A 24,881-nucleotide genomic window follows, 5' to 3' on the forward strand; every position below is an offset into this window, starting at 1 on the left:
TTGTTCAGATGGTTCAGTCATACAGGTATCTCTAATTCATGTTTTCTGTAACTTTGAAAATATTCCATTGTCTGAATACACCACAGTTTATCCATTATCCTGTTGAACAAAAATTTGGAAAGTTTACTGTTTTTGTTATCACAAATAAGGTTTCTATGAACATTTTTGTGTATGTCACATTATATGTATGTGTAGACAAGAGAATTGCAATTTACTAGATTTAACCGATTTACTTTCTGTAGGTTAATCGAATTACACTCCACCAACAGCATATAAGTGTTCCTGTTGCTGTATTCTTAATAGTATCAAATTTTCTGACTGTCACTCTCTGGCCTTACTTAGTTGATATTCCTTTTTTTCTTTTAAATGAACTCTTTTTATTGTCTAACTTGTATTTTGAATCCAGCTTTAAGCCTTTAATACCTGGAGAGCAGTTCATAAGATTGATTATTCACAAACCTGTAACATTAAACTCTCAGGTTTGTGAGCACCTTCATTATGAGCACTTTAAGAACATAAGCTTTATTTTTAATTTGAGGAATTGTAACATCTCATAGACGTTCAGACAGTTTTATGAATGTGTCCTTCTCCGTCTCACACAGGCCTGCAGCTGTCCACAAGCATGAGGCTGCCAGCAGCTTTAGCAGCCCCACCAGGTGGAAGGGTGTGTCCTTCTCCGATTCTGTACAGTCGACTCCCCTGCCTTCGGTGGAGGATCGCTTGGCTGTCCTCTGCCCGTCTCAGGAGCTTCTGGAGTATTATCAGAAGAAGATGTCTGAGTGTGAGGCAGAGAACGAGGACTTGCTGGAGAAGCTGGAGCTGTACAGGGAAGCGTGCGAGGGGCAGGTAAGGAGGACCCGGTGCGGCCGTCCTGGAGTCTGAGCAAGCCCGTCCAGTGCTGGGGCTCCCGCGAGTGCCAGCTGGCGTCCGAGCACACGCGTCCGTGTTCTCTGTAGGTCCCTCCCACCTTGCCGAGCTGCCCTCCTCCCGAGGGCCTCGCTGGACCACGATGCCCCAGACTGCTGTGTCTTTTCCTCTCAGCCTTCTTGTGCCTCTGGTTCTTTCTCCCTCTCACGCCTGACTTTGCTCCAGTGTCGCCTCCACAACTCCCTGACTTCTCCGTTTACTAAGTGCTGTGTGTCAGCTTCTGGCCGCCCTGTCCCTCTCTAAACGGCAACCCCTTGGCTTCACTCTAGGAGTCGCTGCACTGCCGCATGTGGCCCTGCTGGTCTGTGCCCCTTGCTGGCAGCAGCTCGCCCTGTGGCTTACCCCTGTCCCCCACCTTGGTCCTGGATCAGGGCCTCTGGACCATGGCCGTATCCACGGTGAGGGCTGGCCAGTTCTTTGTCCCACCCCCAAGTGGTGACAGTCAGCAATGCCCCCAGACATCACCAGAGTTCTCCTGGGGGCTTAGGCAAACCCCACGCCCCCCCACCCTCCAGCTGAGAACCGCTGCCTAGAAAGGTCATTGCAAGATGAATTCACAGGAGATAAATCATGGTGTCCTCAGACACCACATGGAAGTTTTACCCTTTGGTGGTAGACTCCCGGTCCCGGCCCCGCCTCCAGGCCCAGGCCCTGCCTTCCCTGCTCTCCTTTGGCCCACAGGCCCCTCACCTCTGGCAGCCTCACTTTCCGCCCGACCACGCTCAGTCACCTGCACCCGTATCCGTCCCCTCCTCCTCACTGCTCCAGGGAGCATAGTGAGGCTGAACAGATCCAGCAGTTTCTGTTTATTTTTTGGCCATGCCGCACAGCTTGCAGGATCTCCATTTTCTAACCAGGCGTTAAACCCGGGCCATGCCTGTGAAAGCCCCAAATCCTAACAGCTAGGCCACCAGGGAACTGCCCTTTGTCTTCTGTCTTTAACCTCTTCTTGACATTGGCTTTTCCTCCTCAGTATATAGGTAGACTCAAGTCTTTCCCAATGAAGGAGAAAGGCCCCCCTCTAGCCAAGCTTCCCTAACTCTTCTCTCAGGGCAGGGATGGCTTTCTTTCCCAGTCAGCCTTCCAGAATAGTTTGACTTGGTCACCTGCTCGGCGACTTCTTGACTGCAGCTGGGTCCAGTCCTCAGCTGCTCCTCCCATGGCTCCAGGATATGTTGCCTCAGTGACCTCTCTGTGACCTCTGCGGTATGTTCCCTATTGACCTCTCCTCTGAGAGGTCTGCTTCTGTCTTGATTCCAGAGTCATTTTTCTTTCCCAGTGTCTGGCTTGCCTCTCTGACTAGTTCTCAGTCTTGATTAACAACTTTCTTTCCTAATCCTTTTTTTTTTGGTAGGTGGGGCGGAGGGAACAGTGAAGTAGAAAAGACGTAAGTTACTGCCCTCAAAACTTTGTCCCTTTGGGGAAGGTAGTGAGAAGTTATATCATAATGGTTCAGAGAAGGTGTGGCCAGCTCATGGACATTCATTTGATTGGCTGGTGGTGAGGTCATCAGGAGTCAGCATCATCCCCCTGCTAGTTCCAACCTGTCTGGGGTCTGTGTACTTGTTGGCAGCATACTGTTAGCATACAATACATTAACTGCTAACTTCTCCCACCTGGAGGGGGTTTTGGTCTCTGGTCTCAGAGCTTAGTAAATCAGGTTCTTGATGTCTCATTGCAGAAAAACTCAGTGAGAGACAAAATGAGACTCAAGAGGTAGAGGGAAACTCCACAGAAGAGTATGGGCCACTCAGAAGGTGAGAATGGCCTCTCCTTCCTTAGCCTTAAATGTCAAAGTTCTTTGTGATTCTACCGTAAGTAATCTCATTTTGTCCACGCGTTGTCCTTCTGCCTTTGGTGTTGTAGCCAAGCCTTCTGGGAAACAAACTCTCAGAAGGACAATGCAGATAGTGGAGTGCAGTTTATTACAGTGGTGGGCCCAAGGCAGAGTCTCCTCTTAGCCAAGGACCCTGACCAGTTTTTGTGAAAACCTTATATACCCTAAGTGTACGTACCCAAACCCCTCTCCCTAAGTTCTCTGAAACTAGTCTGAACAAAGGAAAAGAAAGATATAATCAAAGTTAACCCATGATTCGTATGCCTTAAGCCTAGGTAGTTAACAGTGGACAATTATCAATAGGCCTGTGGTCATACCCCAATAAGCATAATAGAATTTATGATTTTATTCAGTTACACAGATAATTAGGGTATTTTTGTAGGCCGGGGAGAGTCTAGGTACTAGCCGTAGAAGCCCTGGGGCTCTTCCATCTAAGGGGTCTGGTTTTCCAGTTGGTATGTCGTTTCCATAGATACTGGTTGTATAGCTCAAAGTCCACAGTCCGGCCCAAGAGGCAGTCCTGCTTTCAAGATGGAGCCTGTTCTGTCTGTTTCCTCTTTCAACGGGACGATGACACCCCAGGTAACTAGGGCTGACTCCTCCTCCTGCTGAGCTCCATGGTGCTGTGTCCATATCTGAAGTCAGGAACCCCCTTCCCCCCCACCTATACGTACGCGTAGACCCCTGCCATCCCCTCCCTCCACTCCTGTCTCTTAATGCTTCTTTCTTCTTCATGATGGCGTCAGTGCCTGTGGTTCTGCCCAGCCTCCCTCCGGTCACTTGCTGAGACCTGCTGATCCTGCCTCCCAGACATTGCTCAGTCCCTTCCAGCCACCTCATCATGGTTGCAACCACACTGTCCAAACTCCTGTTTCATCTCAGACTCTCATGCCACACTCTCAAACTCCTATTCATCCTGAACAGCTCCTAGGATCCAGCGCCTAGGGTCACACTGCTCCACCAACCTCTCACTTTCCGCTCCAGTGATGCTGTGTGTTAGTCCCTCAGTCGTGTCTGACTTTGTGACTCCATGCACTGTAGCCCACCAGGCTTCTCTGTCCATGAGATTCTCCAGGCAAGAATACTGGGGTGGGTTGCCATTCCCTTCTCCAGGGGATCTTCCTGACCCAGGGATCAAACCTAGATCTCTCGCATTGGAGGCAGATTCTTTACCATGTGAGCGACCAGGGAAGCCTGTTTTTAAGAATACTGGAGTAGGTAGCTGTTCCCTTCTCCAGGGGATTTTCCCAACCTAGAGCTCAAACCCGGGTCTCCTGTATTGCAGGCAGGTTCTTTACTGTCTGAGCCATCAGAGATACTGAGGTCCTTGCATTTCCAGCTCTTCCCCGAGAGCACTGCCTTCCTCCATCTCTGCCTTCCTCTCAGGCTTCAGCTCTCTGGTGGCCTCTGACCCCCCAGCAGCTGTCAGGGATTCTTCCTGGGCCAGCTCACCCCTCCCCCATGTGTGCTGCATTCAGTCCTCTCAGTTTAATTATTGGCATGTCTGTCTCCCCACACAGTTCCTCCTGCTCTGTAAGCAGGAGTCACACCTTTCATCTTTGCTTTCCAGAGTTTTATAATGCATATTACATAAAAAGCATTAAAGTGTGACTTGGAATTCCCTGGTGTTCCAGTGGTTAGAACTTCGAGCTTCCTCCTCAGGGGGCACTGGTTCGATCCCTGGTCAGGGAACCGAGATCCTGCAAGCTGCACATTGTAGCCAGATTAAAGGAGTGGCTAGAACAGGTGGATCATGTGGTGTCCTGGGTTCTGTCATCCGTAAGAGGAGGTGATGTGAGAGCTCTGAGGTCATTCACCTTGTGGGTTTAAACTCATCTGTACGCAGCCTGTTGTAATTTGGAGCTTGCATTGCTGAAACTGTCCACTTTGTAATATTTCTACGTGAACTGACGCCACTGCATGCAATAAGAGCTACTCCTCTGAAGCCCAGTATCTTGTCAGCTGCCTTTTTTTTTTCCCCACCAGCATAAACTGGAATGGGATTTGCAGCAGAGGGAGGAAGAGATTGCTGAGCTGCAGAAAGCTCTGAGTGACATGCAGGTCTGCCTCTTCCAGGAGCGAGAGCACGTCCTACGCCTCTACTCAGAAAACGACCGCCTAAGAATCAGGTACTAACGGGAGGAAGGAGACGCCAGGGGCATGTTTCTAAACCGCATGGAACAAGATACATTTCTTCCGTGGTCCTCTTGGCTGCGTTCCCAGGGAGCAGGCTCTGAGATAGGGGTTTGCCTGGGCGATGGTCAGTAGGGAGACTCTTAAGGGGAGCAGCTCTGAGCAGATTTGGGTTGAGGGAGAATTTGAATTATGATAGAGTCCATCAAGGACTTCCTGGTGGTTCAGTGGTAAAGCATCCACCTAGTGCAGGAGACACAGTTTCGATCCCCGGGTTGGGAAGATCCCCTGGAGAAGAAAATGGCAACCCACTCCAATATTCTTGCCTTGGAAATGCCATGAACAGTGGAGCCTGGTGGGCTACAGTCCATGGGTTTGCAAGAGTTGACACAACTTAGTGACTAAACCACCACCACCAGAGTCCACCAAGGGACAGAGATCTTAGTCAGCCCCACAGGGAGTGATCTGTCATTGGACGCAGCTCCCACCAGGGAGGGATATAAACTTGGGGGAGGCAGCCCCCTTCAGCCCAGGGCAGTTGCTGGAGAAGGACTGAGCCCCTGGGTGATGGGCATCTGAACAGTGTGCCGGAACACCCACTACAGCGCAGTTCTTTTTAATTCTGGTAAAATATACTTAACCTAAAATTTACTCTTTTAATCATTTTTAAGTGTACAGTTCAGTATCGTTAAGTGTCATCATGCAGCCACACCACTGTCCATCTCCAGAACATTCTCATCATCCCACACAGAAAATTTTTATAGGACTTGCATGAAATCTGAGGATTGCTCTGAGCAATGTTGACATCTTAATATTATGTTTTCCAATCCATGGACACAGGATATCTTTCCATTTGTTTATTTCATCTTTAATTTCTTTTAGGAGTGTTTTCAGTATACAAGTCTTTCCTTTCCTTGGTTAATTCCTGAATATTCTTTTTGATGCTGTTGTGCATCAAATTCTTTTCCTAATTTTCTTTTCAGATATTTCATTGTCAGTGTATAGAAATGCATGTTGGATTTGTGTTATGCTCCTTTGCTGAATTCCTTTACTAGTTCTAACAATTTTTAAAATTAAAAAAAAAAAATTTTGTGGCACCCTTAGGGTTTTCTGAGAATAAGATCATGTCATCTGTGAATAAGGATTATTTTATTTCTTGCTTTCCGACTTGAGTGTCTTTTCTTCCTTTTTCTTGCCTACTTGGTCTGGCTAGGACTTCAGTACTAAGTTAAATAGAAGTTGCCCAATGGGCAGCCTTGTCTTGTTCTTGATCTTAGTAGAGAATTTGCAGTTTTTCACCATTGAGTGTGACTTTAGCCATGGGTTTTCAATTGTGGCTTTTGTTGTGCAGAGATTGTTTCCCGCTCTTCTAAATTTGTTGAGTGTTTTTATCTAAAAAGGGTGTTGAATGTTTTCAGGTGCTTTTTCTGTATCAGATGATGATCGTGTGTTTTCCTCCTTCATTGTGTCCGTGTGATGTATTACTTTGATCAACTTCCATATGTTGAACCTTGCTTGTATTCGAGGAATAAATTCCACTTAATTGTGGTGTATCCTTTTAATATGCTGCCGAATGCAGGTTTACTAATGTTCTGTGGAGGATTTTTGTATCAATGTCTGTAAGGTCTGTAGTGGTTTTCGTGTAGTGTCTGTCCAGCTTTCGTATCAGGGGAGTGCTGGCTGATAGAAAGTAAAAGTAAGAGTAACTGTTGCTTCCTCTTCGGTTTTTGGAAAAGTTTGAGGATGATTGCTGTTAGTCCTTCTTTAAGTGTTCAGTGGAATTCACCACGGAAGCCATCAGGTCCAGGGTGTTTCTTTGTTGGGAGGTTTTTGATTCCTGGCTCAATCTTCTTAATGGTTTCAGCCTTGACCTAATGCAGCACTTCATTTCAGTTCTGGGCCACAAGGAAGGGTCACCTTCCACGACACCTGCTACCCGGGTCAGCGCAGTGTCCCATTTCACCTTCCACGTCACCTGTTACACGGGTTGCCACAGTAACAGCGTTAGCACAGTGTCCTGTGTCACCTTCCACGTCACCTGTTACACGGGTTGCTGCAGTAACAGCGTTAGCACAGTGTCCTGTGTCACCTTCCACGTCACCTGTTACACGGGTTGCCGCAGTAACAGCGTTAGCACAGTGTCCCGTGTCACCTTCCACGTCACCTGTTACACGGGTCGCCGCAGTATCCCGTGTCACCTTCCACGTCACCTGTTACACGGGTCGGTGCAGTGTCCTGTGTCACCTTCCACGACACCTGTTACACGGGTCAGCGCAGTGTCCCGTGTCACCTTCCACGTCACCTGTTACACGGGTCAGCACAGTGTCCCATGTCACCTTCCACGTCACCTGTTACAAACATTAGCACAGTATCCTGTGTCACTTTGCACGTCACCTGTTACAAGCGTCAGCACAGTGTTCCTTGTCACCTTCCATGTCACCTGTTACATGGGTCAGCGCAGTGTCCCAGAGAAAGGACATGTTGTCTTCAGACACTGAGCAGTTCCTCTGGCATTATGAGTCTTTGGTGGCGGTAGGCATGAGGTACAATAATCTGTCCTTCATTTTGAAGGGAGTGGCCTGGCATGCCTCGATCAGACCCCTGAAACTTGGCTGATGTGCTATGTAGGGTTTACCTCCGGCCCTTTGGAGTACACTTGAGGGTTCTAACCCACTTGCACTTCTTGTTTGTCCCATCTGATTTAATTTGATAGCTCAGTAGTGAACAGATCCAGGTCCCTTTGGACAAATTTGATATTGAACAGAAGAGCTAATGGTCCTCAGAAAGCCTGTAGAAATATCCTCTTGTTCATGTCACCTGAACGAGAACTGCTCTGGGCCTGTTGATCGTGGAAGGGAGCACATTTGCTTAACCATAGCCACATGCTGTGTACCTAAGACCTGGTTCTCTGCTCTAGCAAAAATGCTACTGCAGCTGGCACAGTCACCGACTTGTACCTACTTGGTAGCACTGCGTTGTTGCCTGTCTGGTTTTGCAGGATCATGCTTGTGAATTAATGGGGATTTGATGGGGACCCTCACCCTTACATCCTTTAGTCTTTGTTTACCATCGTGGCTGGGGTGCAGAGAGGCAGTTTCAGAGGCTTCCACTTGCTTTAACACCGAAACCAAGAAAACAGTTTGGAGATTTTGCCAACTGCCAATTATGTTCATTTCAGTTATACATTTGGAGATGGGGAAATGACTCCTGACTGGGTTTGGATCCAGTGGACCCACTTTGAGCTGGACTGGAACCAAAATTCTGTTTATTACCTGGTTCCTGTATGCCCTAGATAATGCTTCATTTCACTAGGTGTCAAAGTCAGCTCAGACTGCCCAGCAGCCCTTCTCCACAGTGCACAGTTACTGGAATAAATGGCCGTGGGCCCTTGGAAGAAAGGCTGAGTGATCGTGACCATGGGCTCTGGCTGAGGCCTCACCAGACCTTACCTCTCAGAGAGTCAGCTTCTTCTTTAGGTAGTAGTCTTGACAGCTGGCTGGGGTGTGGGAAATGGGGCAGAGATTGTGAGTTTGTATAGAATGCAGCCCAGCTCTCCTCCTGCTTTTACTTTTATTTGATTGTTTAGCCTCTCCCCTGTTGACCACTCACCTGTCTTGCTCCTAAGAACACTGTTACAGGTCTGCACATCCCAGGCTCTGAAATCTCATTGTGTTTTCAAAAGATTTTTTAATAAAGTCTTTATTGAATTTATAACATGTTGCAATATTACTTCTGCTTTATGTTTAGCTTTTTGGCTGCAAAGTATGTGGGATTTAGCTCCCTGACCAGGGATCAAACCTGCTCCCCTTGCATTGGAAGGTGAAGTCTTAACCACTGGACCAGCAGGGAAGTCCCTGACATCTCTCTTAAAGTTTGCTTCCTTGGTCCATTTGTGGTATCAACTGTCTGGGGTCAGTTTCCTGGAAAATGCACTCCGCAATGGAGATTTGCTTGCAGGAGGTTTTCGGGGAGTGTGCTCAGGAGTAAACCACCAGGGGGCACTCTGGAGAGTCTGAGTGTGCAGAGGCTAAGTGGCGATTCAGTGACAGCAGGCCTCAGCCCCTGCCATAGGGTGCCCTTCTAGGATGGTCCTCAGATCCTGAAACGAGGTGAGAGGACTGGGTTTCGCACCCCTCAGTAGCCAGGCCCCGGGTGCAGGCTGCTCCTCAAGCAGACAGTTGGTGAGACAGGCCGCCTAGACTCAGAGCAGGCCTGGAGAGAGATCCAGCTGTGAACTGTCAGCTCCCACGTAGCTGAAGAGGCAGATTTGAGCAGTATGCCCTGGTGTCTGCCTTCACGCTCTTCAACCAACTGATTGAAGTTATTTCCCGCTGGGTTCTCTGAATTCCTGAATCTAAATGCCTGATGCTCTTAAAATTAGAGCTGAAGTCTAGATAAATCCTATTTAATTTAATTTAGTTTAGTTAATTTTTTGGAGCTTATTGCTGATGTTCTCTCCTCTCTTGACATTTTTGATTTTCAATGTTTCAGGCATACAGCAAAGTGATTCAGTTATGCATAGGTATGTGTATATACCTATAAATATATATATAGGTATACAAATATATTTACTTTTCAGCTTTTCTTCCCCAGGTAAGTTATTACAGGATATTGAGTAGAGTTCCCTGTACAGTAGGGCCACCTACTTTATATCTAGTGGTGTGCATATGTTAATCCAAACTCCCTATTGATCCCTCCCCCCTTCCCCTTTGGTAACCATAGTTTATTTTCTACATCTATTAGTCTGTTTCTGTTTTGTAAATAAGTTTATTTATATCATTTTTCTAGATTCTACGTATGAGTGATACCATGATATTTGTCTTTGTGTGACTTCACTTAGTATAATAATCTCTAGGTCGATCTATGTTGCCATAAATAGCATTATTTCATTCTTTTTTATGACTGAGTAACATCCCATTGTGTGTGTGTAGTGAAGTAAAGTGAAGTGAAAGTCACTCAGTCAGGTCTGACTCTTTGCGACCCCATGGCCTACAGTCCATGGAATTCTCCAGGCCAGAATACTGGAGTATTCTGGAGTATATTACTGGAGTATTCCCTTCTCCAGGGGATTTTCCCAACTCAGGGATCAGACCCCTAGGTCTGATCTCCTGCATTGCAGGCAGATTCTTTGCCAGCTGAGCCACAAGGGAAGCCCAAGAGTACTGGAGTGGGTAGTCTATTCCTTCTCCAGCAGATCTTCCTGACCCAAGAGTCTAACCGGGGTCTCCTGCATTGCAGGTGGATTCTTCACCAACTGAGCTATCAGGGAAGCCCTCTGTGTTTAGAACATCTTCTTTATCCATTCACCCGCTGGTGAACACTTAGGTTGTTTCCATGTCTTGACTATTGTAAATAGTGCTTCTGTGAACACTGGGGTGCATGTATCATTTTGAATTAGATAGTTTTCATCTTTTCCAAATATATGCACAGGAGTGGGATTGCAGGGTCATATGGTAGCTCTATTTTTAGTTTCTTTAAGGAACCTCCATAATGATCTCCATAGTGGCTTCACCAGTTTACATTCCCACCAATAGTGTAGGAGGTTAATCCAATTTAATTTTAACTTGAGGTTATCATTGCTTTAAAAATAAATGAGTCAGAAGGGAGATCCTTTAAACAAACATTTACTTACTCTGGACACAATGTATGCTTATTCTCTATGAGAATTGCAGGGAGCTAGAAGACAAGAAGAAGATTCAGAATCTCTTGGCTCTTGTGGGAACAGACACTGGAGAAGTGACCTATTTTTATAAGGAGCCTCCCAACAAAGTAAGTCCTCCTTTATATAGCAAGGTAGACAAGGCTTTTACAAAATGCAGCCTGGGTCCTTAATCAGACAACTTTGATCCTTGCTAAAGAAGCTCAAAGGAGAATTAGCTACCATGGTCTCAGTTTGCTTTTTTCAGAGCATTTTCTGCAATTACAAACAGGTTTGTGATTTTATTCTTTTTCTTCAAAAGCCTTGGAAAGTAGCATTGTTTACCCCATTCTGCCATTTGGAAACCTTAAGCTTAGAGGAGGAGGTGTCTTGGATGAGATGAGAGAGAGCAGCAGGAACAGACTTAGTGTGGGAGCAAGTTTCAATACTGGGTTCTTTTTAGGGCTTCATTTATACCGATTACAAAAGTAATGCGTGGTCTTTGTTAAAAACAAACACAGATTTCAGAAATCTAATAGAAAAGTGACAGTGTCCCATAATTCTGTACCCTAGAGATAAAGCTTTTTTCCTACTCATATAGAAACATTTATGTGTATAATTGAGATTTCCACTTGTTCACTCTATAAACAGTGCTTCAGTGAACATCTTTATACATATCTATATATGCATGCTTCAGTGTTTCTGTTACTTTCCTAAAAGACCTTGTCAAAGACCACTTTCTTTTTTTTTTTTTTTGGTAGATATTGCCAAAGAACCCTGAAATTTTATTTTTCCATTTCTATCACCAGCAGTGGTTTTAGTCAGTGTGTATTCAGTTTGTTAGTGGGTTTTATCCAGTTTGTCTTCTCTGGTCTCCCATATGCATGGCATCCTTATATGATTGTATAAGTTTTGACCAGTTTAATTTATGAATGGTGTTTGATCTGGAGAACTAAAGCTAAAAAATGAAATACTGTATTTATAGGAAGACTATTTTTGTACTTTTTTTTTTTTTTGGCTTCTTCAGGTCAGCATTCTCCAGAAGACTGTCCAGCCTGTAGAAGTACGTGAAAAGAATGAGTCTTCAGCTCTCAGAGCAGGTACCAACTGTATTTTTAGAAATTCTTATTGATGCAGAATTAAAAACCATGGTGCAAATAATTAAACAGTTTTTCCTACTATACAGTGATAATAAATATTCATAATCATGCTGCTGGTGGTTTCAGATCTTACTGAGCTTTTTTTAAAAACCTTTCTATGATGTTTTAATAAAGTAGAATAAAAAATATATCTAATTAAAATGCTTATGGTGATAAGTCATAAAATATACTTGGATAACATGGGGAGTCACAGCCTGTTAATTATTTTCTAACCCTCAGTCTCCTTATCCTTTCCTCTTTTATTAATGGAAATCGCAGTTTTTTAAAATTGAGATATAATTGACATATAATGTTAGTTTTAAGTGTGCAAAGTAGTAAATTGGTATTTGTATATACTACAAAATATTCACCACAATAAGTCTAGCTAATGCCATCACTACGCATGTGGAGAGAAGCACTTTTGAGGTCTGCTCTTAGAAAGGAAACAAAAATTCTAACTCGAAATAACGTGCACCCCAGTGTTCACAGCAATATTATTTATAATAGTCAAGATGTGGAAACAGCCCAAGTGTTCATCAACAGATGAATGGTTAAAGAAGATGAATGGAATACTACTCAGGCATTTAAAAAAAAATGAAGTCTTGCCATTTGCAGCAACATGGATGGATTTAGAGGGCATAATGCTAAGAAATAAGAAAAATATTGTATGATATCACTTATATGTGGAATTTAAAAAATAAACTAGTGAGTATAGAACAAAAACAGACTCACAGATGTTGAGAACATACTTACTAGTGGTTACCAGCAGAGTGAAGGAACAGAAGGGGCAGAATAAGGGTAAAGGATTAAGAGGAACAAACTACTATGTATAAAATAAATAAGCTACAAAGATATATTGTACAGGACAGGGAATATAGCCAGTACTTTATAATAAGTATAGACAGAGTATAATCTATAAAATTTTTGAATTGCTATGTTGTACACATGAAACAAATATTATAAATTACTATACCTCAATAAAAAGAATAAATAAGCTTCTTGAATCATCTAAATCATCAAATTATGTTTAGTGCAGTTTTAGTGTTGCTTGCTGATAAAATCATTTTGTCCATTGAAAATTGGGTTATACATCATAACTAAAATGTTTAGATTTAGTTTTTGTAATTCATTACCCTTTTTCATTAAATAAGATTTTACAAAGAAATTAGATATAACTCCAAAGGGAAATTTAGTAGTTTATTCTTCAGAAAGATCCAGGTGACATCCTAACAGAGTTCCGTTAAAAGATTCCTATTTGCACAATTGAGCATTGTAGTTATTGTACATTGTCCTTTTTCTTCCTTTCCTTCTCTTCCATATAAAGAAAACCAACTTCTCTGCAAAGATAATGTTGATGCTTGAAAAGCAGAAAGAAAAGCTAAGTGAAGGTCTCCACTGTTTTTTGTTTTAGACTCTAAAGGCAGCAGGAGGAAATCAGCAGGGAGAGAAAAGGAGGTGAGCACTGGGCTGCATCAGAGAGACGTCCAGACCCTCGCCCTCCAGGTACGATCGTCGCCGCTCCGCACACAGGCCTGGAGCGGGTCCTGTGCCCTCACTAGCGTGTGCCACGTGTCTCCTGGCACACGTATTTCCTCTGGGCATCTTGGGATTGGAAATTTGAGGTTGTTCCTAATTTCCCAGAGCTCTATCTTTACAACCATTACTCTGTACTGCACCATTCTAGAAGTGCTGGTGTGAACCTGCAGTTCATTCAGCTCATAGGCCGAACCCTCCCACCAGAGTCGTCAGAGTCAGAACTCCCTGTGCAGCTGGCCTGGGACACGCAGAGCTGCAGCTGTCTGTCCCCAAACGGTGACCTTTGGGGGTACATCCATTTGTCTGGTGCATGTATTCCAAAGTCTAAGAAAGTAATGAGTCACCCTCTCACCATCTGGTCATCATATGTCACCTACAACCCTGATTTTTCATCTAACGGCATTCAAGTTCCTGTCCTTATCAGAGGGTGTGTTGATGTAAATGGACAGTTTCTACCTTTGGCCAGTGTCACCATGTGGGGTCAAGACAGCCTGACTCAGACAAGGAAATCACATTATACTTGTTTTGCCACACTTTCTAAATTTAAAAATGAAGACATGAGTCTTTCTCTACACAACTGGGAAGTCCCAAAAGGGAGACAGTTCTGAAAGCCCAGAGAGAGAGATGGTGAGAAGGTGAGCATCTCGGAGAGGGGAGACGGGCTTGTCCAGCCTTTCTGGTGTGACTTGGGTGCTCTGCTTGGTGTGGATGGAGTCTGCTCTCATGTGGCCTCAGACCACATGTAAGACGTAAAGAGGAGTCCAGTCGAGATTTTTCTCTTGTTTGTTTTGCTGCTGCACGTCTGTTTTTTTTTGTTTGTGGGGTTTTTGTTTTTCTGGAGAGAGGCTCGCTGTTAGTGGCAAGAAGCGAGCAGGAGTAGAGCGGGAGTGGACGCCTCGCCCCTCTGGCCTGTCCAGGTGGAGGCGCTGCAGGCGCAGCTGGAGGAGCAGACTCGGCTCTCACGGGAGCAGGTGGCAGGGCTCATGGAGGAGAGGCGGATCTGCGTCGAGGAAGTGCAGGTTCATCAGCAGAGAAGCCGGGACAGAATCACAGAGCTCACCAGAAGGTGGGTACTCATGAGCCACACTGGACAGGTTTCAGGTGTCTTCCATGTGGTTTAGAAGGTCCGGGGGTCAGGACTGTCACACTCACTGCCAAGGTGGCAGGTTCGATCCCTGGTGGGGGAGCTAAGATTCCACAAGCTGGCAGTCCTGTCCAGTAGCAGCAAGGGTCCTGGCACTGAAGGAACCGTATCAGCAGACCCCCACTCCCCGCCTCTCTCCCAGTTCCCTGGCATGCTCATCTGATGCTTTTCCTACAGGACTGGGGCTCTACATTCTCCCCTCAACCCCTCGGAGAGTTGTAGTCTGATCTTACTGTCCTGGAATATCCTTTTCTCCACTGATGGGTTATCTAAGTCAGCATAACAGTCCTTTTCTCTTGTTCGACTTCACATACCTGCACCAGAAAATGGAAACTATGTGTACTGTTTTTACCCCATTCCTGCCTGCCTGTCCCCCACTCTCTGCAGTCTGCTCTTGTTCCCTGTTTTGCTTAGCGTGCCCTGTCTAAAGTCATCACTGAGTTCATTCGTATCTTTCTGTGTGTCTGGGCCTCTGACCACCCCCTTTGAAATCCATCTCCCTTGGTTCCCGCAGCACCTGTCTTTCTTGGTACTCCCCATTTCACCCTCCTCAGCTGTTTGTCCACTTGCAGTGACCAGAGCTAGGCTGTAGAGACATCTTCAATAAAGTGTGTTTGAAAATGTCAAATTCACCACAACTGAAACTCAACTTTCTCTTTCCCGACAAGCACCCTTCCCCATCTACCTGCTGCTCCATTCTTTCCCATTTAGCCCAGTGCCGTCGCATCCATGTAGTTTCTCAAGTTTGGAGACTCAGGGTCGTTTTCAGCTCCCCACTCTCCAGTTTCTTATTCCAAACCCCGTCATCTGTGAACCTGGAAGCCTCTCCTGTCCATTCTCTGCCCTCTCGTTCTCGGCTCAAGCTGTGTTCTGGTTTAATCATTGCTGTCACCAAGCTGTGTTTTCTGTCGCCAGTCCCCTTGTGCCCTGCAGGCTTCCTCCCTGTGAGTGTCTCCTGCTGCCTTGACCCTTGGGAGTCTCAGCCCTGAGTCTCTGCTCCTCTGGCTATAGCTCACCTCGTTTTTTAGCCAGACTCCTGCGGCTGTGGGTCACGCAGCACTCACGGTACAGCAGCCCCTCGCTGTGCGGTCATCCTTCTCTGACCTTCCCAGGAATGGGTGCACTCTTCCTTACACATCTCCCCCACATCGCCTGTGATGACCAGCATGATTCAGCGATGGACCTTTTCACCTTCTGTTTTAATGATGTCTCTTCCCCAGGGTCTTTTCCTGTGTGCAGAGCAGGCACATAAATAATTCTTGAACACTTGATGACCTTTATCTTACCTTCTCTATCCTGCATTAAATATCCTACATTTTAAAATGTTTTTTCACAGGAATTCCCTGGTGGTCTGGTGGTTAGGACTTGAAGCTTTCACTGCCAAGGGCCCAGCTTCAATCCCTGGTTGGGGAACTAGGATTCCATAAGCCATGTGGTGCGGCCAAAAACAAAAAAATGTGTATATATATGTACACACACGTGTGTATGTGTGTATATGGGCTTCCCTGGTGGCTCAGATGGTAAAGAATCTGCCTCTACTGTGGGAGACCTGCATTCAATTTCAGTCCCTGCGTTGGGAAGATCCCCTGGAGTGTGTGTGTGTATATTCTTTTTCACCTTGCAATCTTCATCCTGTTGGTTTTTTTATTACTTCACAAACTTTTTTAGTGTCTCTTCCTCCATTCTAAAGCGTGGTCGCTAAACTAGACATGATACTCAAGTTGAACTCGTTGACCAGTGCAGGTAGAAGATGCCCCTGGCCCTTGGCAGGCCCTGCTGCTTCCAACATCATGTCTTGTTTGCATTTGGCTGGTACCTCTCCATCTTTATTTTTGGTATTTTGTGCTTAAGTGTAGCATCTCCAGTTTCTATTGGATTTGAATTGTTTTTCAGGGAACAATATTTTTAAATTGTCAGAGTAAAGTATGATTTTACATGTCAGAATATTAATAACCTTCCTAGTTCAACTTCTTCTGCAGATCTGAGCACTTGATTGGCTCCTTCCAGTAGATCGGCATCCTGAGGGTGTTGAATGGCAGGAAATCCAAGGCCATTAATGGCTGCCTGTTAGGTGTCACTTTGAGACCATTTGTACATTTTCAAGAGCATGCTTCCCCTGTTTGTAACTGAGAGCATAACACCAGATAGAATAAAATAACCTGTTGCAAGCAAGAGCAGTCCTTGAGGGAACTGACTCAATCTCTCCCTGTTTATACAGACACACGCGTACCTGAATATATTCATCAGATGCCGGTTACTCCTCTGACATTATGTAGTCTTTGTCCCCTTCTCTGTGTACTCTCTTACTCATGAGAAGAACTAAGTGGATCTCACCATATGTGTTCAGTGGAAAACTGCGGTATGGTATTTAGTGCCCTTTGCAAGCAGTCCGATCATTTGATACAGTATATTTCTAGCTGCTGATGTTAAACTGATGAGTTGCTAACTCTTCAGGATATTTTTTTTTTGAAGACAGAAACATCATTTGTCTATTCCCAAATCTCAGCAGGAATCTATTTAGTACCTGTGTATGTCTAGTAGCTGGTACTGTCCTTGATGGTCCTTGTGGCATCTGGCAAAAATAAATGATAAATAAGGTTAAGAAGTGTTGCGCTACAGCACAGGGCGTAGAGTGGAAGCACTGACGGGTTTCGAAGAATGGAGGGGCCACGTGGGCTGAGGCCATTGAGGAAGCCTATCTCAGAAAAAGGACAGGATTTGCTGTTGGGCAGCTTGGCCCAACAGCTCACGGGGGAGCTCGGCCCAGACAGAAGCAAAGCTGTGTGGATGTTTTTGTTTTAGAACTTGTGTTAACCTTTAGTCAGAACCCCATGACTTAGTTTATTGTAAAGTCTGGTGCCTTGGAAAAGTCCATACTTAGGCTGTGTGTAAATATTTCTGTAGTCCGTCTAATTATGTAACCTGAAATTAGCACCCAGAAAAATATCTGTAAAGGCCGGTCTATGAACCAATGTAGGTGCATTATACCTTGTTCAATAAAACATGTAAGACTGCTGGTGATCAGATGAAGCGTGTTTTTTAAACGCTGATGGTATTTACAGAATCTACGTATTACACAGTTTTTAAAGGACCTGCATCTTGGCTGCGTTTGAAGTAACTGTCACATGTACTGGGGAAGCATCTTCATGTCCACATCTGTACTTTCTTCCCTAGTCTCCACCACACCCAGGAGCTGCTCTACGAGAGCACCAAAGACTTTCTGCAACTCAGATTTGAAAACCAAAATAAGGAGAAGTCCTGGATGCTTGAAAAGGATCACTTGATGTCAAAGATTAAGGAATACAGGATGCAGTATAAGAAGAAAGAAGAGAAAATGGGGAAAATGTGGCTAGTTCACGAGAGTCATCACAACCAAAATGAATATATTAAGGTAGTTTCCTCTATCTTACAGAATTTTTTTTTTATTTTGGAATTGTTGAAAGAACTCGGAGAATTTCAAAGAACCTAATCATTGTCATATAAGATCCAGTCCAGGAAGCTCTTGTAGCAACGATCTCAAGAAATAGGTCTCAAAGAGTAGCTCTTTGTTACTGTGTTTGGGGATTTAGAACACTAAGTGTTGACTGATCGATAGATTGATTCAACAGATGTTTGTTGAAGTCCTGTGGTGGGCAGGGCTCTGAGTGTACAGCAGCAGAAGGCTAGACCAGGTCTGTCTTCATGGCATTTACATTCTAACAGGTGAGAAAGACTAGAAACATTAACAAATAACCAAGTATGGGTTACAGAAAAGTGGTCCTGGGAGTTCCCTGGTGGCCTAGTAGTTAAGATTTTGGGCTCTCAGTGCATGGCCCAGGTTCATTCCCTGGTCAGGGAGCTGAGATCCCACAAGCCAGGTGGTGCAGCCAAAATACATTAAATTTAGGGAGGGGAAAAAAAGTGGTGTTATAGAATTAGAAGGATTCTGTGAAGATTGTATGTTGCTATTGGAGGTCTACTTTTGTTGAGAAGCACTGGGACACTATCTGGAGTCTGGCATTTTTGCTGAGACCTGGAGAGTGAAGCTTGCCAGGCAGACCTCGGGGAAGAGCATCAGGGCAGGTGTGAGGGAGCATGTGGCCGTGAGGGGTGGGCACGCAGGGTGGAGGGAGGGCAGCCGTCACGTCACGCTCCTGCCGAGGATGCACAGCCCCGAGCGTCGTCGTGTCTTTGAAGGATTCTGTGTAAGGAAGTGGCATCCAAGTTGGGCTTCTTCAGGATCATCCTGGCTGCTCAGTGGAGCATGTGTTTTAAGTGCTGTTGATGTTTCTTTTTAAAGAAAAACTTAAGAAGTGTATCCCCAAATAGTTTGTAATGTCTTATTTGGTACAATTCCGAACTCTTTTATCTGACTCTTCCAAGAGCCGAAAATATTTGTTTCGTTTAAAAAATTTTCTAAAAAATAAAGGGAAAAAAACCCAGAATTTCCTACTCTGTACACATTAAGAAAAAAGCTAGAGAATCCTCCAGAAGTAGGTTTTCAGATGTTCTCCGTGATGTCTTGTTCCTTCACTGATTTAGCACTTCTGGAAGTCCTTTCTTTCTTTCCCTCAGTACTATTTGAATTACCCAAATTAAAGAACAAATGAATTTTTCTCTCCTTCTGACCCACAGTCCCTAAAGGATAAGCTCATACAAGAGAGAAGGCTGTCCAGCATGTACCAAGAGCAGTGCATTTCCCTGGAAGAAGAGCTGGCCCGGATTCGTGAGGAGGAAGGAGCAAGGAGAGAGATCTTTAAGGTGTGGGGTTCTCTGCCTCTCGGGGGGCGGGCAGCTGGCTAGGGGTGCCCCTTCTGCTCACAGAGGCCCTCCTGTACCCCGGGTGTAGGACCGCACCAGCAAGATGGGGAGACGCCTGCAGGCCATGACTAAGCGCTACGAGGCCTTGGAGACCCGGCGTGTCTTAGAGGTAGAAGGCTTTAAGACAGACATTAAGATTCTCCGGCAAAAACTAAAAGACGTGGAGCAGATACTCTATAAGGTAATTGATCCTGAATTACCAGGAGGGAGTAGAGGTGTGGGTGAGTAGACAGCACAAGGGCCCCTCTAAGGGAGGCTGGGCCACATCACCATCCTCCTGGTCTCGCTGAAATCAGTGTAAACAGTGCGTGCCAGAGGAAGACAGGACAGACTGAAGCAACTTAAGGACAATGTCAGAGTATTTCCACCTGAGCTCAGCTCAGCACAAGTATTCATCCCTCCCAACTCAAGGAGTGGGTTCAAAGAGTCGTGTCTTGGAGAAGGTAATGGCACCCTACTCCAGTACTCTTGCCTGGAAAATCCCATGGATGGAGGAGCCTGGTGGGCTACAGTCCATGGGGTCGCGAAGAGTTGGACACGACTGAGTGACTTCACTTTGACTTTTCACTTTCATGCATTGGAGAAGGAAATGGCAACCCACTCCAGTGTTCTTGCCTGGAGAATCCCAGGGACAGGGGAGTCTGGTGGGCTGCCGTCTATGGGGTCGCACAGAGTTGGACACAACTGAAGCGACTTAGCAGCAGCAGCAGCATGAGTAAGTGCCTACTTCAATTGTGAATTAATGATGGCTTAAAATATTACATTTTTGCAAATAAAACTCAACACTGAGAGCTGCTCAAGAGCAGGAATACCTTGTTTTATTCTTCTTGGGATCCCCAGTTCTTAGTATGGCTTCTGATTTAGAGCAAGTGGAGGTTAATAAATGTATAAATGAATTAAAAAAAAAAAAAAGAGTCGTGTCTGTGGGGAGTTCCTGGGGTTCCTGTGGTGAGGACTCAGCGTTCTCACTGCCAGAATCCGGGTTCAGTCCCTGGTCGGGGAACTAAGATCCCACAAGCCATATGGCCTGGCCAAAAAACTGTCTATTTTACAAATAGGGAAAGTGAGTAACTGGGTTAGAAAGTACTTCTTCCCTATGAGACACAGCTTCACGTAGAATCTGAGCTGCCTCCAGTGTCATCTTAAAGAGATGTAACTGTCCATCCACACACCCTGAGCAGTCACTCTGCCAAGCAGGTTCACACAGAAACAAAGCGATGCTGCCTTTCATGCTTTGGCAGATTTACTAATAATGTCTATATTGGTCTCTTTTCTCACTGTTAATTGTTGATTGTCCTCTGACTCAGGCTTCTGTCCTGTCGTGTGGGGAAGCAATGGTTTCGAGCCTTTTTAGCCCTAACTCTACATTTTCCTTTTCTCAGCGAGTCTCTAGACTAAGCATTGAATCTACCCTGTGAACTAAGAGTATCAGAGAAAGGAGCTGGCACAGCTGGGGCTTCATGCCAGGTTTCTCTCCTCTGGCATCTGCCATAATCACTTCTTTTTTTTTTGAATCTCTAGGCCACACTCAACGCCCAGGCAAACCAGGATCTTGCCATTCTATGTGAGGTTCGTGATAGCAATCGACTGGCACACAAGATACAGGGAGAACTGAGGAACCTCAAGTCCAAAGTGTTTGGTCTAGAGAATGAACTTAGGCTCTGCTGATGTTACAGTTTAGGAATGGCACAGGTCTGGAGTAGGTCTGCCTCCTGAAATTCAAGAAAGTCATCCACTCCCAGAAACCATAGGCACAGAGTTGTCCAGAGTAGTGGTGTCCGTTGTTATGAAGACAAGGGGAAGAATCAACTTTTTTTTTTTTTTGCATCCTAAGATTTATGGGTTTTGCTGTCCTGTTAACTGATACTGGGGTTTTTTGATTAATTAATTTTTTTTTTTTTTTGGTCTGGATTACAACCTGAATTACTTAGAGACTTTCCCACATTATTTGGGAGTTTATAATGATAGGGGTTTTTTCATTTGTTTGTTTTTGTGTTTTTAAGAAGACAGTGACAAAAACGAAAGTGTTTATTTTTGCTGTCGGCTTGGCTGAGTGTTAAGGGAGGAACACTTCCCCCAGGAGGTTAAGACTCCCACTAAGATTGCCTTTCTCCTGGGCAGAGGGCAAAGGCCACAGAACACAGGCCAGTCAGACATGAACTGTCCTTAATTCTCTCAGCCCTAAGCTGAGGGGCTCTTACTCCTTTCTGGACAGCAGCCTCAAGAAGTGTCACCAGAGGGCACCAGAGACCCTCCTCTTAAGCAAAATAATCATCTGGGAACATAAAGATGCCACTTTGGTAAGAGTGAGTGAAAAATTCAGTATTTTACCAGTGCCATGTGTGTTTTTTTTTTTTTTTAAATAATGTGTATATTTTAAATTAGCTATTTTTCAATAAAACATGGTGGAAAATGTTCTATTTGAGCTTTCTATAATTTCTTGTTAAAACCACATTTATACTTGTTGATGACTCTGTTTACTTACCTGTCCATGATTTCTGCAGTGCTATACATTTATGATACATCCCTTGAGATTGTCTTGGAGGTAGCAGGAAAGAGAGTACAAGATGATGGCACTAAAACCATATCCATTTTTTTCATCTCTGTCCTTTTTTCAGCAAATAACTGTCCATCTAGGGCAAAGTAATTGTGAACATACCTAGACAGCCTCTGAGAATTCAGTTGGTCTTGACTTAGTATGGTTTAGCTGTGGTTTTTCCAATAGTCATGTACAGATGTGAGCGTTGGACCATAAAGAAGGCTGAGTGCCAAAGAATTGATGCCTTTGAATTGTGGTGCTGGAAAATACTCTTGAAGAGTCCCTTGGACAGCACAGAGATCAAACCAGTCAGTCCTAAAGGAAATCAGCCCAGAATATTCATTGGAAGGACTGATGCTGAAGCTGGAGCTCCAGTACTTAATATGAAAAGACTTGATATGAAAAGGTATCTGTACCTGATACGAAAAGCCGACTCACTGGAAAAGACCCTGATGTTGGGAAAGATTGAGAGCAGGAGGAAGAAAGGGAGCAGCAGAGGATGGGATGGTTGGATGGCATCACTGATTCAATGGACATGACTTTGAGCAAACTAGGAGATAGTGAACGACAGGGAAGTCTGGCGTGCTACAGTTCATGGGGTCACAAAGAGACACGATTTAGTGGCTGAACACAACAGTGGCTTAGAATAGCATCATTCTAATGTACCCACGACAGAGGAAAGGACTCAGGTGTTCATATTTGTGTTAAGGAAAACTGTTAGTAGGCGATGCTGTGTTTTATTTTTTTTTCTAAAGCTGATGGTAGCACATCAAGTGTCTTTCACTAATAAACTGAGACAGGTTCCCAAGGGGACCAGACCTGGGTTTTCAAGGGATGTTGGTCAGTGGGTGGTACCTCCTTTTGTCCTGACACTCAAGGCCTTGGCTGTCCGTGATTGTTGCTGTTTTGATGCTGGAGAAACAAAAAGGCTTATTAAATCACAGAATTTCGGAGTAAGAAGGAATCTCAGAGATCATGTCGAGATCCAGCATTTTATTTTATGTGAAAATCAGGCCTGCCACCACTGACTTGACCAACCAGTCAGAAATGTTTCTAACACCCTAGCCTCAATTCCAGTGATGTTCATCTTCACATTAACCACACACTAGTGTATGGCACCCCACTCCAGTACTCTTGCCGGGAAAATCCCATGGACGGAGGAGCCTGGTAGGCTGCACTCCATGGGGTCGCTAAGAGTTGGACACGACTGAGCAACTTCACTTTGACTTTTCACTTTCATGCACTGGACAAGGAAATGGCAACCCACTCCAACTCTTGCCTGGAAAATCCCATGGACGGAGGAGCTTGGTGGGCTGCAGTCCATGGGGTCACAAAGAGTTGGACACGACTGAGCGACTTCACTTTCACTTTTCACTTTCCTGCATTGGAGAAGGAAATGGCAACCCACTCCAGTGTTCTTGCCTGGAGAATCCCAGGGACAGGGAGCCTGGTGGGCTGCCGTCTATGGGGTCGCACAGAGTCAGACGCTACTGAAGTGACTTAGCAGCAGCAGCATATGTAAAATAGATAACTAACAAGGACCTACTGTATAGCACAGAGAACTCTAATCAATATCTTGTAATAATCTATATGCGAAAATAATTTGAAAAAATATATATACATATATATGTATATAACTGAGTCTGTGCTATCCACCTAGTACTAACATTGTGAATCAACTGTCTTCAATAAAAGAAAGTTAAACACAATTATCATGTGATCCTGTACTTTGACTCCTTAGGTATACACCCAAGATAAATTACCCATCCAGAAAAATTGTACAAAAATGTTCAAAGCAGCATTATTCATAGTAGCTAAAAAGTAAAAGCAACCCATGTCCAATTATAATCAACTGTTCTGTTTTTTGGCTTCAGTTGACTTCTATGAATTTCTCACCATAGCAGGTTGTATTTAATACCATTCATTCCTTTATTCAGCATTTCACTTTAAGGTGCTTTGTCCTAGAAATTCTGCTGGATCTTAAGTTTGTAGAGAACACAAAAACAGCGTGCTCCAAAGGTTGGCAGGAAGGTGAGTGCTGTGGGTGCAGAGGACGGAGGCGGAGAAAGTGGCTCAAATGAGGCAACGTTGAGCCGAATCAGCGGTGCTTTTGGAGGAAGAGAACTGGGTATTTCAGATGGAAAAACAACAAGAGCAAAGGCAGGGAGAGTGGAAAGTTTGGGGAAGTGTGATACGGGAGACAGGCATAGAACAGGGCATAAGACATGGGATGAAATTTCATTTTATACAATGATATAAATCTGTTACATATTTTAAAATCTTTTGCAATAATTGGAAACATTTGGTTTTGCTTAAAAAGGGGGGAGGGGAGCCCCAATAACCAAAATCAGAAACAGTGATACCAATTCATGTATGAAGAAAGAATTTGAAAAGCATACTCACTTTCTTAAAAATCAGGAGTAAGAAGTAAGTATGATGCAATAATAAATATATGAAACATTTATTTCTTGGGAAATCTTTGAGGGTAAGGTACAGTCCAGTGTTCTTGCCTAGAGAATCCCGTGGACAGAGGAGCCTGCTGGGCTGCTGTCCATGGGGTCGCACAGAGACGGACACAACTGAAGTGCCTTAACAAGCAAGCAAGGTACAGTCTATCAGGGTTTACTGCAGTATCTACAGCAACCAAGCAAAGGATGGTCTTTAGGTCTTCAGAAAAAAAGCCTTATCTGCTTTGTCTTTTAAAGTTTCTCTTTTAGCTTTTAACTTAGGAATCAGTTCAGTTCAGTTCAGTCGCTCAGTTGTGTCCGAGTCTTTGTGACCCTGTGAATCGCAGCACACCAGGCCTCCCTGTCCATCACCAGTTTCTGGAGTTCACTCAGACTCATGTGCATTCAGTCAGTGACGCCATCCAGCCATCTCATCCTCTCTCACCCCCTTCTTCTGCCCCCAATCCCTCCCAGCACCAGTCTTTTCCAATGAGTCAGCTCTGCATCAGGTGGCCATAGTACTGGAGTTTCAGCTTCAGCATCAGTCCTTCCAATGAACACTCAGGACTGATCTCCTTTAGGATGGACTGGTTGGATCTCCTTGCAGTCCAAGGGACTCTCAAGAGTCTTCTCCAACACCACAGTTCAAAAGCATCAATTCTTCAGTGCCCAGCTTTCTTCACAGTCCAACTCTCACACCCATACATGACCCCTGGAAAAACCATAGCCTTAACTAGATGG

General features: G+C 44.8%; 1 protein-coding gene across 3 annotated transcripts in view; it reads left to right on the forward strand.

Moving 5' to 3' along the window:
• CCDC77 (coiled-coil domain containing 77) overlaps positions 1-23,402 on the forward strand; it is a 28,714-nt gene extending 5,312 nt beyond the window's left edge. For 2 of the 3 annotated variants that reach the window (XM_061418282.1, XM_061418280.1), the window contains 10 exons: positions 603-846; positions 4,751-4,893; positions 10,570-10,666; positions 11,563-11,635; positions 13,086-13,177; positions 14,128-14,276; positions 17,529-17,745; positions 18,969-19,094; positions 19,183-19,335; positions 20,676-23,402. In XM_061418282.1, the coding sequence (XP_061274266.1) occupies positions 603-846; positions 4,751-4,893; positions 10,570-10,666; positions 11,563-11,635; positions 13,086-13,177; positions 14,128-14,276; positions 17,529-17,745; positions 18,969-19,094; positions 19,183-19,335; positions 20,676-20,822 (1,441 nt within the window). In that variant the 3' untranslated portion in view covers positions 20,823-23,402. Of the gene's footprint in view, positions 1-602; positions 847-4,750; positions 4,894-10,569; positions 10,667-11,562; positions 11,636-13,085; positions 13,178-14,127; positions 14,277-17,528; positions 17,746-18,968; positions 19,095-19,182; positions 19,870-20,675 lie in introns of all 3 variants that reach the window. The other variant, XR_009736666.1, reaches the window with a different exon arrangement.
• Positions 23,403-24,881: the final 1,479 nt, after the last annotated feature.

This window comes from Bos javanicus, chromosome 5 (genome assembly GCF_032452875.1).
Source record: "Bos javanicus breed banteng chromosome 5, ARS-OSU_banteng_1.0, whole genome shotgun sequence".
Lineage (NCBI taxonomy): Eukaryota > Metazoa > Chordata > Mammalia > Artiodactyla > Bovidae > Bos > Bos javanicus.